Source organism: Hemicordylus capensis, chromosome 6 (genome assembly GCF_027244095.1).
Source record: "Hemicordylus capensis ecotype Gifberg chromosome 6, rHemCap1.1.pri, whole genome shotgun sequence".
Classification (NCBI taxonomy): domain Eukaryota; kingdom Metazoa; phylum Chordata; class Lepidosauria; order Squamata; family Cordylidae; genus Hemicordylus; species Hemicordylus capensis.
Genome location: NC_069662.1, coordinates 36,132,079 through 36,147,947, shown reverse-complemented (window position 1 = coordinate 36,147,947; position 15,869 = coordinate 36,132,079). Strand labels below are relative to the sequence as shown.

At 50.7% G+C, this 15,869-nt stretch overlaps 1 protein-coding gene across 4 annotated transcripts; it reads right to left on the bottom strand.

Moving 5' to 3' along the window:
- Positions 1–7,412: 7,412 nt before the first annotated feature.
- FUZ (fuzzy planar cell polarity protein) lies at positions 7,413–15,824 on the bottom strand. Of its 4 annotated transcripts, none has more exons than XM_053263055.1 (11): positions 15,660–15,824; positions 14,464–14,585; positions 13,619–13,703; positions 12,565–12,633; positions 11,704–11,808; positions 10,933–11,130; positions 10,451–10,546; positions 10,056–10,162; positions 9,813–9,883; positions 9,486–9,587; positions 7,413–9,136 (listed from the first exon to the last, which is right to left on the bottom strand). In XM_053263055.1, exons 2-11 carry the CDS (start codon positions 14,544–14,546, stop codon positions 8,931–8,933), a joined length of 1,122 nt encoding a protein of 373 aa, XP_053119030.1. In that variant the 5' UTR covers positions 14,547–14,585; positions 15,660–15,824; the 3' UTR covers positions 7,413–8,930. The 4 variants fall into 4 exon arrangements, with proteins under 4 accessions (XP_053119030.1, XP_053119029.1, XP_053119031.1 ...); XM_053263054.1 differs by having other exon boundaries at positions 15,501–15,820; XM_053263056.1 differs by lacking the exon at positions 15,660–15,824 and adding an exon at positions 15,192–15,385.
- Positions 15,825–15,869: the final 45 nt, after the last annotated feature.

Sequence of the window (15,869 nt, the reverse complement as noted above, 5' to 3'; positions counted from 1 at the left end):
CTTCTTGTGTGCTGCTCTTTCTATGTGGATAAATGGGGAGGGGGGAGCAGAGATCCCATACCTGGTGGCAAAACACAGCAGCTCCTGAGCTCAGGGCAGCCATTGGTTTTACAAGAGACTCTCTTACATGAAGCAGAACTTGTTGTTCATTGTATGGTGGCTTCCCATCATTCTCCAACTTGGGGTGCTTTGCCTAGCATCTGTAGAAGGGCATCCAGTCTTGTGGAGTTGGTACCAGCCTGGGTGTGCCAAGAGGTGGCAAAGTGCAGCCCTTCTGCAGTTGTATAAATAGCACAAAGATGGTGCGCTTTTGCTGGAGCAAGAGTACGGGGATCTTAGTTATCTGTGATTGAAGGCAGCTCTTAAGATGGGAAGGCAGTGCCTATCAGGAAAGCACAATGCATGGGGCAGATACCTCTGTGATTTCTCACTTTTCTAGAGAGCCTAACACAGTGGAGAAAGGGGATTAGTAGGCTTTTTAAAGGGCAGAAGACCATGTTTGCCTCTTTATGGCCTCAAATTTCAGGTGGGTGTTAAATTCTGTAACAAGAAACCCCCTTAATTCTGTGGTGTGAATAAATTATGCAGATTACCTGCATACATGTATTTGATTTGCATGCCTCTTATTTTGATTGCCAATTTTAAAGCCTTTGTGGGAGGAGGGATACAGCCAAGGAAGTGTTGGGAGTAAAAGAACATTGGAGGAAAGGCATTTGTGTCTGTGAAAATGAAAGATTTTCTGCTGTGCACCTGTAACCTCAGCCCTGCCCATGTAGGTTGTATGGATTGAGCATAACCTGCCTGTACGTACCTGCAATGATACAGGGACATATTTTAATAGCTGGAAAAATACTAATTAATTACACTTATTTAAGCTGAAAGCACAAACAAGCCCTTCTTGAAGAGAGTGTTTTCCAGCATGCATTGTGGAATCAGCATGCATTTAACTGCATTGAATAAAGCAGAAAAATGGCAATTCTCCCTCAGAAGAGGATGGCATCCGAGATCATGGGTTGTCACGACCTCCTGCTCCGAGACAGGGCCAATCAGAGAGCTTTTCCTCCTGTAGCAGGAGGGAGGGGCAATCCCCTCAGGCTTCAGTCTTCGCCCTGTCTCGCTCCGGCAGGTGCTGTAGTCGTTGGCTCTGGCTATTAATCCTTCTCCTCCGTTATTTTCGCCTGCCCTTAGGCCCTAGCCCTATCTGTCTACTCCTGAGCTGTTCCAGTCAGGGTATTCTTTGTTTCTCCTCTGTCCTGAGCTGTGCCGGTCAGGTCAGTGTTGTTCTGGGCTAAGCAGGGCTTATAGGGGCGGTTTGTATTGCGCCAGCCGTCTGCGGCCCTTCTCCCGCAGCGGTCACTTACCTCTGGCCGGAATGGCAACCGAATCGGCCTGTCCCGAAGGGGGGGTCTCCCCCTCTCTTTCGGAAGATTCCGTGGCGCCATCAGTGTGTCGGGATGAGTGGGCGGCGGCAACCACTCCCGCGCCCGTCACTCATCAAGCCAAGCGCAGGAAGAAGGCAAAGAAAGCCTCCAAAGACAAGCGGGTGGCGGCTAAAACGGCCAAGGGAAGCTTGCCTATTGCTCCCGTTATGGCCGACGAGCAGGGAAGTCGAGAGCCTGTTCTCCAGGAGATACCGTCGACTACGGGCACGCAAGTTACTCCCGCCCCCCCGCCCCCGCCCAGTCCTCTGCCCGTGGAGCCTCCCGCTAAACGCGCGCGCCCATCCAGCGGCGCGGATGGCAGCGAGGAGGAGATTCCCCCGAGTTTTTCCGCACTCCTGCGGCGTGTAGTGGCTGAGGAGTTTGGGCGGTTGCTTCCCGCTCTGGCGGATCGTTTTCCCGCCCAATCTGCAGCGCCCGCCATTTTGAATGTGCATGGGGACGGACCTGCTGCCGCGGCCGCCATTTTAAGGCCGGGAGATATGGCTCCTGCAGGCGCTAACGTTCCGCCCGCATCTGCTGTAGTGCAGCCTGCTGCGCTGCGCGATCTCGGTCCCCCCACTCTCAGCCCATGTGCGACAGCCAGGGCTTTCCCCCACAGTCTTCGTCCACTGGGCTCTCCGACGGGGGGGGGGGGCACCCTCAGAGGATTCCGACACCGACTCGGACCGGGAAGAGGGTGAACTTTCAGGGGATGAGGGGGATACTGCGCCTACCCCACAAGCCCCGTATCGACTGTTTTCTCCAGCCGACTTTCCTGTGCTCCTGCACAAGGTCCGCAGGACCTTGAGATTGGAGGGGGTGGTACCTCTCCCGCAAGATTCTTCTGAAGGGGTCTCCACAGTTTTACCCTCATTAAAAGCACCCGAGATTGTGGTGCCCTGCCCACAACTCTTCCAAGACATTATTCACTCAGAATGGGAGCACCCCACTGAGGCTAAGGGCCCCCCCCCTAGCATCAAGCGCCTTTATACCACAACCAAGGCGGTAATGGACACGCTACAGGTCCCCCCTGTGGACGCCGAGGTCGCCTCTCTGGTGACGGGTGCCGTTTTGCCTAGGGACGGGGACGAGGTCTTGCGCAACCATGATGACAAGCGATGTGATGCTGCACTGCGCAGATCCCATGAGGCCTCTTCGCTGGCCATGCGGGCTTCTATGGCCAATTCAATATTTGCCCGAGCCTCGGTACTATGGATTAAAGAACTCCTACCTCTAGTACCTCCCGAGCTGCTGGCTCTGAGGCAAGGGCTCAATAAATTACTCAAGGCTTCTGCCTTCATGGCCGATAGCTCCCTGGACGCTACACAACTGTCGGCCCGAGCTATGGCTTCTGATGTCACGGTTCGTAGACATCTGTGGCTAAAGCATTGGAGGGTCGACCAGAAGTCTAGGTCCAATTTGGCAAACTCAGCCTTCAAAGGGACCAAACTGTTTGGGGACATTTTGGAGCCTGTACTGGTGGAAGGGAAAGACAAGAAGAAGGCGATGCCTTCAACTTCAGCACAGCGCCATGAGCGCAGGCAATACACTCCTAACTTCTCTTCCTCTTTCAGGGGTTTCCGGTCCTCCTTTCGAAACCGCCAAGATAGGCAGGACAAGTTTCCTTCCTGGAAAAGGTCACAGCCGTCCTTTCGGGACAACTCCCAGTCCAGGTTCCGGCAGCCCGGGCATCAGCAAAAATCCGGGTTCAAGCGTCCGGCAGCTCAATGACTGTCCTTCGGAGTCGCAGGTAGGGGGCAGGCTACAGTTTTTCGCCCAGGCTTGGGCGGAAACTTGCTCGGACGCCTGGGTTCTCCAGACCGTGAGCCAGGGTTACAGGCTGGATTTTCTTTCCCAGCCGCCCGACCGTTTTCTGAGGTCCCCCACCTCAGCCAAGTCGGGCAAACATTCCCTGATGTTGTCTGCCATCAGCCACCTGCTCAGGGTTCAGGCAGTCGAGCCGGTTCCCCCAGACGAGGTTGGGTGTGGCGTCTACTCCATTCTTTTTCTAGTGCCGAAAAGGAATGGAGAATCGAGAGCCATACTCGACCTGAAGTTTGTGAACCGGTTCCTGCGGGTCAAGCACTTCCGGATGGAGACCCTCCGCTCCATACTGCTGGCTCTCCAAAAGGGAGACTTCTTGTCCTCAGTGGACTTGAAGGAGGCCTACCTCCATGTCCCCATTCACCCCCAGGACAGGAGGTTCCTCCGGTTCACCTATGCGGGGGATCACTTTCAATACCGTGCTCTCCCCTTCGGTCTGTCAACTGCACCACGGGTGTTCACCAAGGTTATGGTGGCACTGGTGGCGCACTTGAGAACGAAGGGGATTCACTTATACCCGTATCTGGACGATCTCTTGATCCGTTCGCCAACGTTCCAGAGAGCCCTGGGGGATGTTGGGGAGACAATCTCAGTTCTCCAGGCCCACGGGTTTCTCGTGAACTATCAGAAGAGTTCCCTCGTCCCCAAGAACCGGATTCAACATCTTGGGGCAATAATAGACTCAATGAAGGGGACGGTCTCCCTCTCCCTAGAGAGAAGACGAGGGTTGTCCACCGCGTGCCGAAAGGCGGGTCTCCGCAGTCGCCCGGATATTCTTTCCCTCAGCCAACTACAGGGGATGATGGTATCCACCATCGGGATAGTTCCCTGGGCTCGCCTTCATTCACGCCCACTCCAGTGGCTACTCCTGCCCCTCCAGGACTTGGTAGCTTCCCGGGCCCGGGACAGGGTTCTTCTAACCCCTCGGGTGAGGAAGTCCCTGCACTGGTGGCTGTCGCCAGCCCTGAACAAGGGGGTCTCCTTCCTTCCGGTGACACGTGTAACGGTCACAACAGACGCCAGTCTTCGGGGGTGGGGCGGTCACTGCCAAAGTCAGGTCGCTCAGGGTCTGTGGTCCCCTCAGGAACGGCTCCAGTCCATCAATTGGCTGGAGCTGAGGGCGATCCGCTATTCCCTGATTCGTTTCCTTCCCCTGATCGCCGGTCGGCATGTTCTGATTCAAACCGACAGCGCGACGGCAAAGGCGCATATCAATCGTCAAGGGGGGACCAGGGCTTGGCCGCTGATGCACGAGGCCTCTGTGCTCCTACACTGGGCAGAAAGGCACCTGGGCTCGCTAGAAGCAGTGCACGTCAGCGGGGAGTCCAACACGCTGGCGGATTGGCTCAGCAGAACCAGGCTGGACCAGGCAGAATGGGTCCTGGACGAGCAAGCCTTTCGCGCCATCACGGCGAGCTTCGGACACCCACAGGTGGACCTGTTTGCGGCTCCGGGGAACGCCAAGGTCCCCAGGTTCTTCTCAAGGTACCAAACACACGGAGCCGAGGGGGTGGACGCCCTATTGACACCTTGGCCACAGGGCCTTATGTACGCCTTTCCCCCCACGCCCATCCTGTCCCAGACGGTCAGATTGGTCCGCCAACAGCGGGCGGAACTCATTCTCGTGGCTCCGCATTGGCCGCGCCGCCCGTGGTTTTCGGACCTCGTCGACATGTCCCTAGCCCCTCCAGTGCCCTTGGGCTCTCATCCCCAACTCCTTCGACAGGGTCCGCTCTTCCACCCGGACCCGCGCTGGTTGAACCTACACGCCTGGAGGTTGAGCGGGGCGCGCTAGACGCATGCGGTTACTCTCCTGCAGTCAAGGAGACTATCTTGGCATCCAAACGGCCCTCAACACTCAGGGTTTACCAAGCCACATGGACTGCATTCGTGGCATGGTGCGTGTCGGTTGGGACCGACCCTCACTCCGCCTCGGTCAGTCAGGTACTGGGGTTCCTGCAATCCGGATTGGATAGGGGGCTCAAACCGGCCACCCTCAGGCGACAGATGTTTTCTATCTCCTCTACTCTGCAGGTTCCTGGGACATCTCCTTTGTCATGCCATCCCCACATTCGAAGGTTCCTTAAGGGTGCGGCGGCCCTTAGTCCTCCACCGGTCCATCGTTTCCCCACTTGGGACCTGAACTTGGTTCTTCGGGCCCTGGTTAAGCCTCCTTTCGAACCTTTAAGGACTGTGCCGCTGCGTATTCTTACCTTTAAAGTCCTATTTTTGGTAGCCATTACATCAGCCCGGCGGGTCTCAGACCTGGGCGCTTTGTCGGCCAGGAAGGAGTTGTGTCTCGTTTACTCCGATTACGTTGTTCTGCGTACAGACCCCACTTACCTGCCCAAGGTTAATTCTCTTTTTCACCGATCCCAGGAGCTCATGCTGCCTTCATTCTGCCCCCACCCTGCCAATCCCAGGGAGAAGGAGTGGCACACCCTAGATGTCCGCAGGGCATTAAGAATCTATTTGCGGCGCACTAAGGGCTTTAGGGTCTCTGATTCCCTGTTTGTATCATTCAGGGACTGCTCTCTGGGAAGGAAGGTCTCTTCTCCTACTTTGTCACGCTGGATCTGCGAGTGCATTCGCTTGGCCTATACAGCGGCTAAGGCGGTGCCTCCGGAGGGTATAACTGCCCACTCCACGCGCAGCGCCGCGGCTTCTGCAGCCCTCTCCACGAGGGCGCCTTTGATCGATATCTGCAGAGCTGCAACGTGGGCCTCCCTGTCCACGTTTGTTAAATTCTATAAAATACACGACTGGGCTTCTGCAGACGCTTCTTTTGGCAGACGTGTTCTGCAACAGGTGGTCCCGCCATAGGAGCATTCTCACGGTCTCCCACCCAGCTAGGATAGCGGCTATGGCATGTCCCATGATGATCTCGGATGCCATCCTCTTCTGAGGGAGAATGAGCCGTTGGCACTTACCTGAATGGTCATTCTCCTCAGAAGTATGGATGGCATCCGACCCACCCGACCGTTCGTGTTTCTGCTTCTGTTTGTTTCCAACTTATCCACCTTTCTGTTCCCTATATAGGTGTGGGGAGGCTCTATTCTGCCGCGTTGTACGTCTCATCCCATGGGTGGGGTTTTTCCGCAATAAGAATTCACAGCTCGTTTTCTTCTAAAGTTCTACTTTACTTGTTGTTCCATTCTGCTTGGTTCTTTCTCTGCGACTGGTTTTTTCTCTAGCCGGAGCATCGGAGAGCTAGCTATAGACTGAAGCCTGAGGGGATTGCCCCTCCCTCCTGCTACAGGAGGAAAAGCTCTCTGATTGGCCCTGTCTCGGAGCAGGAGGTCGTGACAACCCATGATCTCGGATGCCATCCATACTTCTGAGGAGAATGACCATTCAGGTAAGTGCCAACGGCTCATTCATCAAGTATGAACTGGAAAATACAGGTTGTAGCTGAAAACCAGTAATTATATCTGCCACATAGGTGGCAAATACAATAAATTGGATCATTCTGTTCCTGGAACAGTTTCATTCTCTGCCAGCATCATGGTTACAAATAATGCAAATTGCAACTGGTCAGTTTCTGTGCAAGCTCAGTGCCACATCCATGCTAATTGTCTCAGGCCACCCATAATGGAACTGTGACCAAAAAAAGATGTCTAGGATTCGGCTCAGTAAGTGCTCAGGGTAACCTTTCTTCCATGCAAAGACCTCCCCATCCTTTATCTAACCAGCCAGGATATTCTATGACATGGAAGCAATGTGAGGGAAGACCTAGCTTTACTTAGAGTTTCAGAATGACTTTGATAATATCCAGGGGTTCTTCATACAAAACCCCAGCTCATTTTTCCCCCCTCATGCCCCAATTTCCAGCATAGTTCCTGATCCTATGCATGGTTATTTAGAACTAAGACTATAATCCCATATACAATTATCCCTCTTTAACACAGTGGGACTTATTTACTCAGAAGTATGCATATTGATACTTCTGTAATCAGTATGGATCACACTGTGTGTCAATAGGACTTGTTTCCACATCTGGGCATAGGGCTACTAGTTCTAATAATTCCTGAGGAATCAGTGTTAAAAGGGCAGTAAATATACTTCTGCAACTTGGCAACACTTAACCATGTTACTTCATTACTTATTTTAATTCATTTTTAACCTTTTCTGCATAAAATGCACTTAAAATTAACACTAAAAATCATATTAAAGTAAAACAGCAGTTTATTATAATCACATTATAAAAGTAAAACAGCACTTTAGTGTTCAAGTGCTTCTCAGTGCAGGAGACGCTAGTCTAAACAAGGAATAGGTAAACTATGTGCAATGTACAGAAGCAATGGAGTTAACTTCCAGTAGCAAATGCATATCCACTGCAAGTGGATGGCAGTAAAAAGTGTGGATGTGTGTTTCAAACTCTATCGGGCCTCCCATATAATATGAATCTTCCAACCAAAGGGAGATGGTTGCTGGGCTGAGTTGTGTACCTAAAAAGCCTAAATTCTCAGCTCCAGCAGAGTTTTCGTTCAAAATCATCGCAACTATTTCCAGATGTAGCTACAATCACATGAATTGCTTTATGGTTGTAGTATCCAGACAATGAGGCTATTCTCACCACCAGCAAAAATTGGGCTAGCCCAATTTTTGCTGCTCGTGTAAACTACCGGGCTCGCAGGCAAGCCCGGTGGTTTATAAGTGGCTAACCCGCTTGAGAAGCCCTCCCCTTATCCCAGGTTAGCAGAGCGAGCGCTCCACTAATTGGGGTTAACTGCTACTGCGGCAACTCACAAGGAGACTCCTGACAGGGAGGCTAAAAAGCAGCATCCTGGCTCGGGGGGGCTCTCCAGCATGTTCTGTGTGTTTGCGCAGGGCATGCTGGAACTTCCGGGGGCCACGTGCCAAGCCCCCACCGGCTCCATAACGGAGCCGGCAGCTGTGTGGGTGGCTGATCCAGCCGCCCAGGCAGGGCTTGCTGATCGTCTGTGGGGAGAGCAGGCTTAGCCCGCTCTCCCAGCAAACCCTTTCAGAGTGGGTCTCACTGATCGTGAGACCTGCCTCTGTGTGTCTTCCAGCTAGATAAGAACAGAAGATGCACAGCTCTTGTAAATTTTTTTTTTTTTTTAAGTGGAAGATGAGGCCGGAAGTGGTAACGATGACCACAGTTAGACCAGTAGGCTCCGGCTTAGAGCAATGACTCAGAGGCGATTCACAAGAGCAGCCAAGCCCAGGCTTGGGCATCCCAGCCTGGACTTGGCTGCCCATGTGAAGCGCCGGGATCAAGCCACTCTCTCAGTCCCATGCCCAGGAACTTACCGCAAGCTTTAACTCAGGTTTGGGGTCATGTGTGCGTGCATGGGCTGCAGGCAGTCCACACACACACACACACACACACACACACACACACACACACACAGCTGGGCAGCAAGAGAGCCCGGCTGAGGGAGGCTCCTCCTCTGCACCACTCTCTTGGCTTCCTGCTCTGCCGTGGCACCAAGGTGAACGGCAGAACCACAGGAGCAATTCCACTCGTGAGCCTGCCGCCAGTTTGGGTCATGTGCACGATCTCTCCCAGTCTTTATCATTCCTCCTGCTTTTGAAATATCCCCACGTCCTTGAAACTTCTTCCACTTCACTGCAGTGTAAACCCAGCTTGTATGGAGGGTCCAGGGGCCCTGTATCTCCAGTCCAAGTGTGGTTCTGGAATCCAGTAGTGAGCTGTCCCCTTCAAAAGGCAGAATCATCAGCTGTGAGGGCCTGCAGCGTGCGGGTTGCCAGTGAGCGCAGAGCAAAGGTGGGCACATCTGGCTTCAGGACCAGGAAAAGCTGGTGCTGCCTCCTATGGATTGCATATGCCTTGTGCGTAGTACAGACCACATAGCAGTGCCGAGGGCAGTGGGAGAAACCAGCCTGGAACTCCTCCTGTAGAGGGACTAGGGGAGAGAAAAGAGGTTTAGGAAGAGCTTTGTGTGAGCTTGTCCTCAAGCACAGGATGGGTGCTGTGGTGCAGTGCCAAACAAGACTGCCAAATGCTCCACTTTGTTTACGAGAAAAGACATGTATTTAGTCCTCAGACTGGCAAAAACGTGGAAGAGACCCTCCTATTTATCCCCTGTCTCAGTCACCAAGAAGTTTCAAATAAAGTGAAAAGTTGGACACTGAGTTTTGTAAAAAGTTTAATGTGCAAGTATTTTCCAAGACTCTTAGGAGTGTGACTTAAACGCACTGTACAAACGCAGGGATGGCAAAAAGGGGAGAGCAGCAGGAGCCCCTGCCACTCACCTGTGCTCCCTTCAGGCTTCTCACAGGGGAAGTACAAGGAGATCACTAAGGCATAGAAAGAGCGGAGGGCACAAAGCCGATCCTTCAGAGGCATCTCTGATCCTGCAAGGGGAAGAAAGGGAAGAGGGAGGCTTGCAGGCAGAGGCTAGAACTGGGCCATCATTCTGACCACCCTCTCACAAACTGCTCAGGGTAGGTTAGAAATATTTCAGATTGACAAAAGTCACTGAATGGGTAGGGTTTCTAGTACAGCACTGCACATGCTCCCCTGGGAAGGGAAGGGTTGTGTTCTCTGCCCTGTCCCAGGGAAATATACTTGAGCCGTACCCTCAGTTGAAGTGCCAGGAGGCTGCACTGTGAAGAGGCTTTTCCTTTGATCTTGGTTGATCAGCAACAGCCTGTAAGAGAGAAGAAGGGGGAAGAGAAGAATAGTGCCCAGACTCGCAGTACGCATTTGTAGAGAAGGGGGAGAAATAGTGAAACAGTCATGAACCCAAGCCCTATAGGGATTCAGGTGTAACAGAGCCCTTCTCTATCCCGTTCCCATACTAAAACCGTTATGAGACTCACCCCAGGATCCCAGGGGCAAGAGAGATGCCTGGAGGGAGGCACTGAAGAGCGGCTCTGGCACTGGCCTTCAGGAGATCCAGCAGTGGTTGCCAAAACTGCTGCACTAGCTATCAAGAGGGAGAGAGCGTGTGCTCGTGATGACCAATCCATTTCCTGGAAAGACTGACAAACAAGGCTATCTCCTGCCATTTACCCCAAGCAAGGAATAATTTTGTGCTTCTCTCCTTTGAGTCCCCAGTGCAAACCATGGGAACAACCATGGGGTAATGGAGGCAGCATCTATCGAACTAATGGATGGGACACCCTGTATTTGTGTGGGGTGGTTAGTGTTAATGCACTGAAACTAAAATGACAGAACTCTCTCCTCCAGAGCCTGGAGGTCCAGGCACCCTCACCTCATCAGTCAGGCACTGTAACGAGGGATTAGGCCCACACAGCAGAACCACCTCCAAGTCAGGCACAAGCTGGAAGGTCAGGAAGCGGTGGGGCACCTATTGGAGTAGGCATATGTGGGAAGAGGGAGGGAGAAGGTTCAGAAAGTGGTTGTTTTGTTTGTCTTAAGAGCAGCAGCGAGAAAAATGAGGCAGTAGGAGAGAAGATTGACTAGAGATAATTAGAGAATAGAAACAGGATACAAAGCTCAGCAGTAAAGATTAAAGGAGTTAGCCTATGTCGATCTGCCTAGGAGCACAGCAGGACTAAAAGAATTAGACAGGGTGGTTCTTCGTCCCGGGCTCTTAAGACTTGTAACACTTTTTAATTAGTCCTGCCTGGGAGCACGTGGGAAGGATAACCCAATCCGAGATGCCTTCAGCTCCAGCAAGATTCATCAACTGAGCCCTCCCCCCCCACCCCCCAAATCCACCAGCTTGCTTACTGTGGGACTGCCATGAGGAAGGTAAACGGGCAGATCGCGAGAGGTGTGGGGGGGCAGTGAGCGCACCAGCCACACTAGCAGCATGGCCTCCTGGGCTGCAAGCTGCCACCACTGCTCCGTTGCACACAGCACCCGGCCTCCCACAAGCAGGCTGCCAAACCGTGACTCTGCTGCAGAGGCAAAGGCTTCCAAGCACTCCTGCATCAGAGGAAAGAAGGAGGAGGAGGCATCAGAGAGGTTTGTCCCCTTAGCCCACTTTTGATGGATTGTGAGAATCTTCTCATCGAGTGTTATGGCTGAATAAGAATTTGAACTTTGGTCTCTCCCCAGTCCTAGTCCAACACTCTACCACTACATGTGTAGAACGTTATAGAATCTTTGTAGACACTACAAGCATTTTAAATATTTAAGACACACAAGGGATTGCAGGGAAGTAAACAAAGGAAAGCACCCTTTCCATCTCTCCCTTTCCCACCCTCTTGTCCCGCCAATTGTCTCCATATCTCCCTGTCTCCAACTCTCCCATCTCTCACTCACCCTGCCTTCCCTCTTTACTGTGGAGAATGAAAGAAGCATGTGCCCAGTAGAAACACCACCTAGGGTTTCTGCAGATACAGAAAATCTAGCCAGTGTTCTTCCTTCCTTTCCCACCTTGTCACGGGGAGGGTTTGTGTGTGTGTGTTTTCCGTCCAGCTTTGCCCACGTACCCCACTCCCCATATTAAGAATTGAGATTTGTCATATGACCTGCTGTGGGAGAGGTCATCCTTACCTGCAGGATCGCCCTGGAGGGCATCACAGCACATTCCACACACTGAGTCAGGTCCGCACTGCATTTTCCTGGCTCTAGGAAACTGTCAATCAGCTTGTAACATGCCTAGAGGGATACATTTCATATTTAAACTACTAGAGATTTTTTTTTAAAAAAATCTACCCTTAAACACTTAAAATAGGCAAGAAAAAACAACTGAGAGATAAAATTGAGATGTGAATTTAAAACAAACATTATTATTATAATATTTTATATCCCACTCTTCCTCCAAGGAGCCCAGAGCGGTGTACTACATACTTAGGCTTCTCCTCACAACAACCCTGTGAAGTAGGTTAGGCTGAGAGAGAAGTGACTGGCCCAGAGTCAGCCAGCTAGTATCATGACTGAATGGGGATTTGAACTTGGGTCTCCCCAGTCCTAGTCCAGCACTCTAGCCACTACACCACACTGGCTCCTGTTTCAATGTTTCAAAAATTGTTTCAAAAAATGAAAACATGTTTCAAATAATTCACTGTTCACACCACTAAATAACAGTTATCTAACTAGTGAAGTCTTTCACATCTCCAGAAAGTATTCTGATTCAAGCTTTAGTGGACCCTCTGGAGAAAGGGGACTGCAAAGCAGAGGTGAAATCCTCTCAGCCCTTTCAGACTTGATACAAAGAGGACAGCAACAAGAGAATCTCTCAGTTGACTAAAGACACTGCAATGGGAGAGAGTGGAGGAGACTATTTCCCAAGAAACATGGCTGTGACCCTTGGTTCCAGTCAACATTCCTGTCTGCTAATACCACCAGTATGACGTATGCTCACTTCCTTTCCCACACTCCAATTCTCTTAGCAGTCTTTGTGTTGCATATTACCTTTAGGTCCTTTTTGAGACGTTCAATATTGCGCGCATTGATCAGTTCTTCCAGGCCCAACACCAGCACCTGTAGTAAAACACATAACCCCCTTCTAACACAAGAAGAGACTCATAAGAACAGCCCTGCTGGATCAGGCCCAAAGCCCATCTAGTCCAGCATCCTGTTTCACACAGTGGCTTACAGATGCCACTCTTTTGTGCTTCCTCTAAGAAAGGGGATACTCCCTAGTTTGATGTAGTGGAATGCAGCAGCTACTTATCTCAAAAGCTGAGTGCATTTCTAGCCCCAACATGAATGTGTGTGTGTGTGTGTACACATGCAGCCTAGTGGATTACAGCATATGGAAAAAGGACTGAATGTCAGGAAATTTAGGACCAACAGAAGGAAGTACTTTTCACACAGCACATAATCTATGAAATTCTCTGCCACGGGATGTGGTGATGGCCATCAGCTTGGATGGCTTTAAGAGGAGCTTAGACAAATTAATGGAGGACTATTAAATTCTTGATGGCTATAGGCTGCTTCCATGTCCGGAGGCAAGATACCTTCAAATACCAGATGCAGAAGAGCAGGAGGAGGAGAGGGGGCATGCCTTCATCTTCTAGTTGTGTGGCTTTCCAAGGCATCTGGTGGGCCACTGTATGATACCGGGTGCTGAGCTAGATAGGCCTTAGGACTGATCCAGCCAAGCTGTACTTGTGTGTTAGAAGCCAAAACGCTAGTGCTCTCTGGTACTCCATGCAAAAGATCACATCATTTTCTTCCATATTAATTTTTCTAGAACTGCTCACAATCACAGTGCAGACTAGAACCCCGATCCCATCCATTAACATGTATTGGAAGAGTCAGAAAGAAATCTTCTCTTTCACCATCCTAACCGGAAGTACAAAATGACAGTTATGGTGTGTAATAGGGCAACTAATGCATATAAATTCAGTTACTTAGTTACCACCGCCCCACCTGCCCTCCCCATAGATTGGGTTCGTCTCCTAACCTCCTTTTACAGGTTTGGGCTGAAATGGCATTCTTCCCATCACCTCTGACTGCTTACCATGGCGTTGAAAATATTATCAAGGAGCCGCCCAAGGCTAAAGTCAGTAGCATTTTCATCAGAAGACAGGACAATGAGGGTGATACTAGAAACACCAAACAAAAAGTGGAGAGGGAAGGATAAGAGAGAGACTAGATCCATTAAGGCCACCAGAGTTCTGCATCCTGGAATGCTGGAACTTTCAACAGATACTACCTGAACATTTTCAATGAGCTGTCTACCACCATGATGGCTAGCAACTTGCTTTGGGTTGTTACCTGAATCAAGATGTGAAAAATCTGAGTAAGCTCTGGGCAGAGGGGGGACTACCTTTGATGATTTAGGAAATCATGAAGGTTGAAAACCTCAAAGAAATGGGACTTCCTTTTACTTGCTTCCTCATTTACTATCCTTTAGCATTTCTGCCATTATATTTTAGAACAGATCTTTTAAACCATGGAAGCAAAAATGAATGAAAGGTCTCAGGGTTCTAACAAGCTTCCACAGTTTTGATAAACTACCTTATGGTGCAGAGAGCTGTACAAGGCTTAGGAAACATGTTGTACATCACATGCTATAACATATTCAGTAAATGGTAGCATTTCTCTCCTCAACCTCCTCCTGCTATATTGAGGTTCCAGCATTCTTTGATGGAAGACAGGGCAAGATGCATTTGCCTTACAGGTTTGTTTCTTTGGGGTGTTTTTTTGTTTGTTTGTTTTTGTTTTATTCCACAAGTTTAAAACCTCTTGAGTATGAAAAATAGGTCTTGTATGTGTTAGGTACAGTTGAAGAGCATACATAATGATCAATTGCTAGAAACATAGCAGTTCTTGGGGAACAAATTGGCCTGATTTTCTGCTTACCTGTCATGAAACACTTTCCACATCACATGAGTGTTCTCCGTACAGGTAGCTGTCAGCAGGACATCCAGGTTGGAGCCAAACATGTGAACCCCATTCAAGGAGCCAATCACAGAGAAAGGCAGCTGAGAGAGAGAGAGAGAGAGAGAGAGAGAGAGAGAGAGAGACAATTACACCAATGGTTCATCCAGCCTAGTACTGTCTACTCTGGCTGGCAGTGGTTCTCAAAGTTATCTAGGGTTTCAGATGGGGATTTTCCCCAGCCCTACTTGGAGATGCTAGGGACTGAATCTGGGGTATCTGCATACCAAGCATGTACTCTGCCAGCACTGATCCATGGCTCTCACAATTTTCATATATAACTTATAACACTTCTAATGTACAAAATGTTTTACATTCATATTTTTCACAAACCTGTGATATAAACTAACACTATGAGCAATCTCCAAAGCAGTTGTGTGGCTGCTGCAATTGGAACACAATTTTTCATGCTATATAAGCCTCCCCAAGAGTGCAATTCTATTCATACTTATTTGAAAGTAAGCTCCATTAAACAAAGTGGGACTTATTGCTGAGTAAACATGTGACACTGCCCTTTACTAGAACTGATTCTCGATTCATTTAGGGTTGTATTCTCTGGCTGAAAGCAGCTCTCTCACGGATGTAAGCTCTTCCCAGCCCTGCTACCTGAGATTCTGTTAGCTGTAGATGCCATGGATGATGGATTGTACCTGGGGATTTTCTGCAAAGCATGTATTCTAATACTGAGTTATGGATGCTCCTGACAAACACCTGGGGTTGCCCATATACTGCGACAGTTCTAGTCCGTGTTCATCTAGCTCACTTGGACTGACAGCAGCTCTCCAACAACAGAGGATTTCCCCCAAGGGATTTCTGCAGGCTAAATGTGCAGTGCCATTATAGGGAGCACGCATAGGATCCGGCTGCACGTCGTCGGGGCTCCCTCGGCTGAACAGACAGGAAATGCAGCGGATTTCGGGCAGGGAGGAAGCACGAAGTCACACAGCCGCCCTCCTCACCTGTTGCTTGGCAGAGCCGCCCCGGCTCCTGCAGTAGAGGGGCACCCCACTGCTGGCAGTGAGGCAGAGCAAGGTCACGGAGCTCCCCGCTTCCTCCCACATCCTCGACGCCCAGGATTTCCCCTCCCCTCTTCCCAGGCAATACTAGGGATCTCTCACTTGAGCCTTTCTCTTTCTATTCCTCCCGCTCGGCTCAGAACGGCCATTTTGGGAGACCGCGGCATGCCGGGATCCAAGCGGCACCCGTTGTCAGGGTAACAGACGCCCTTTGCTGATTGGTTACATTCTTTCTCTCCTCTCCCCCGCCTTTCGTGGCTGCGTTTCCTTCCGCCGGGGGTGGGGTCGGGAAGGGGGTGGGGTTCGGCGCAC

Coding starts and splice junctions, on each gene's coding strand:
- FUZ (XM_053263054.1), bottom strand. CDS start 15,602: ATGTGGGAGGAAGCGGGGAGCTCCGTGACCTTGCTCTGCCTCACTGCC. Junction 9,884..10,055: donor CTTGCCCCTGGGATCCTGGG/GTGAGTCTCATA, acceptor TCTCTCTTACAG/GCTGTTGCTGATCAACCAAG. Junction 9,588..9,812: donor TCCTGGCACTTCAACTGAGG/GTACGGCTCAAG, acceptor TTCCCCTTGCAG/GATCAGAGATGCCTCTGAAG.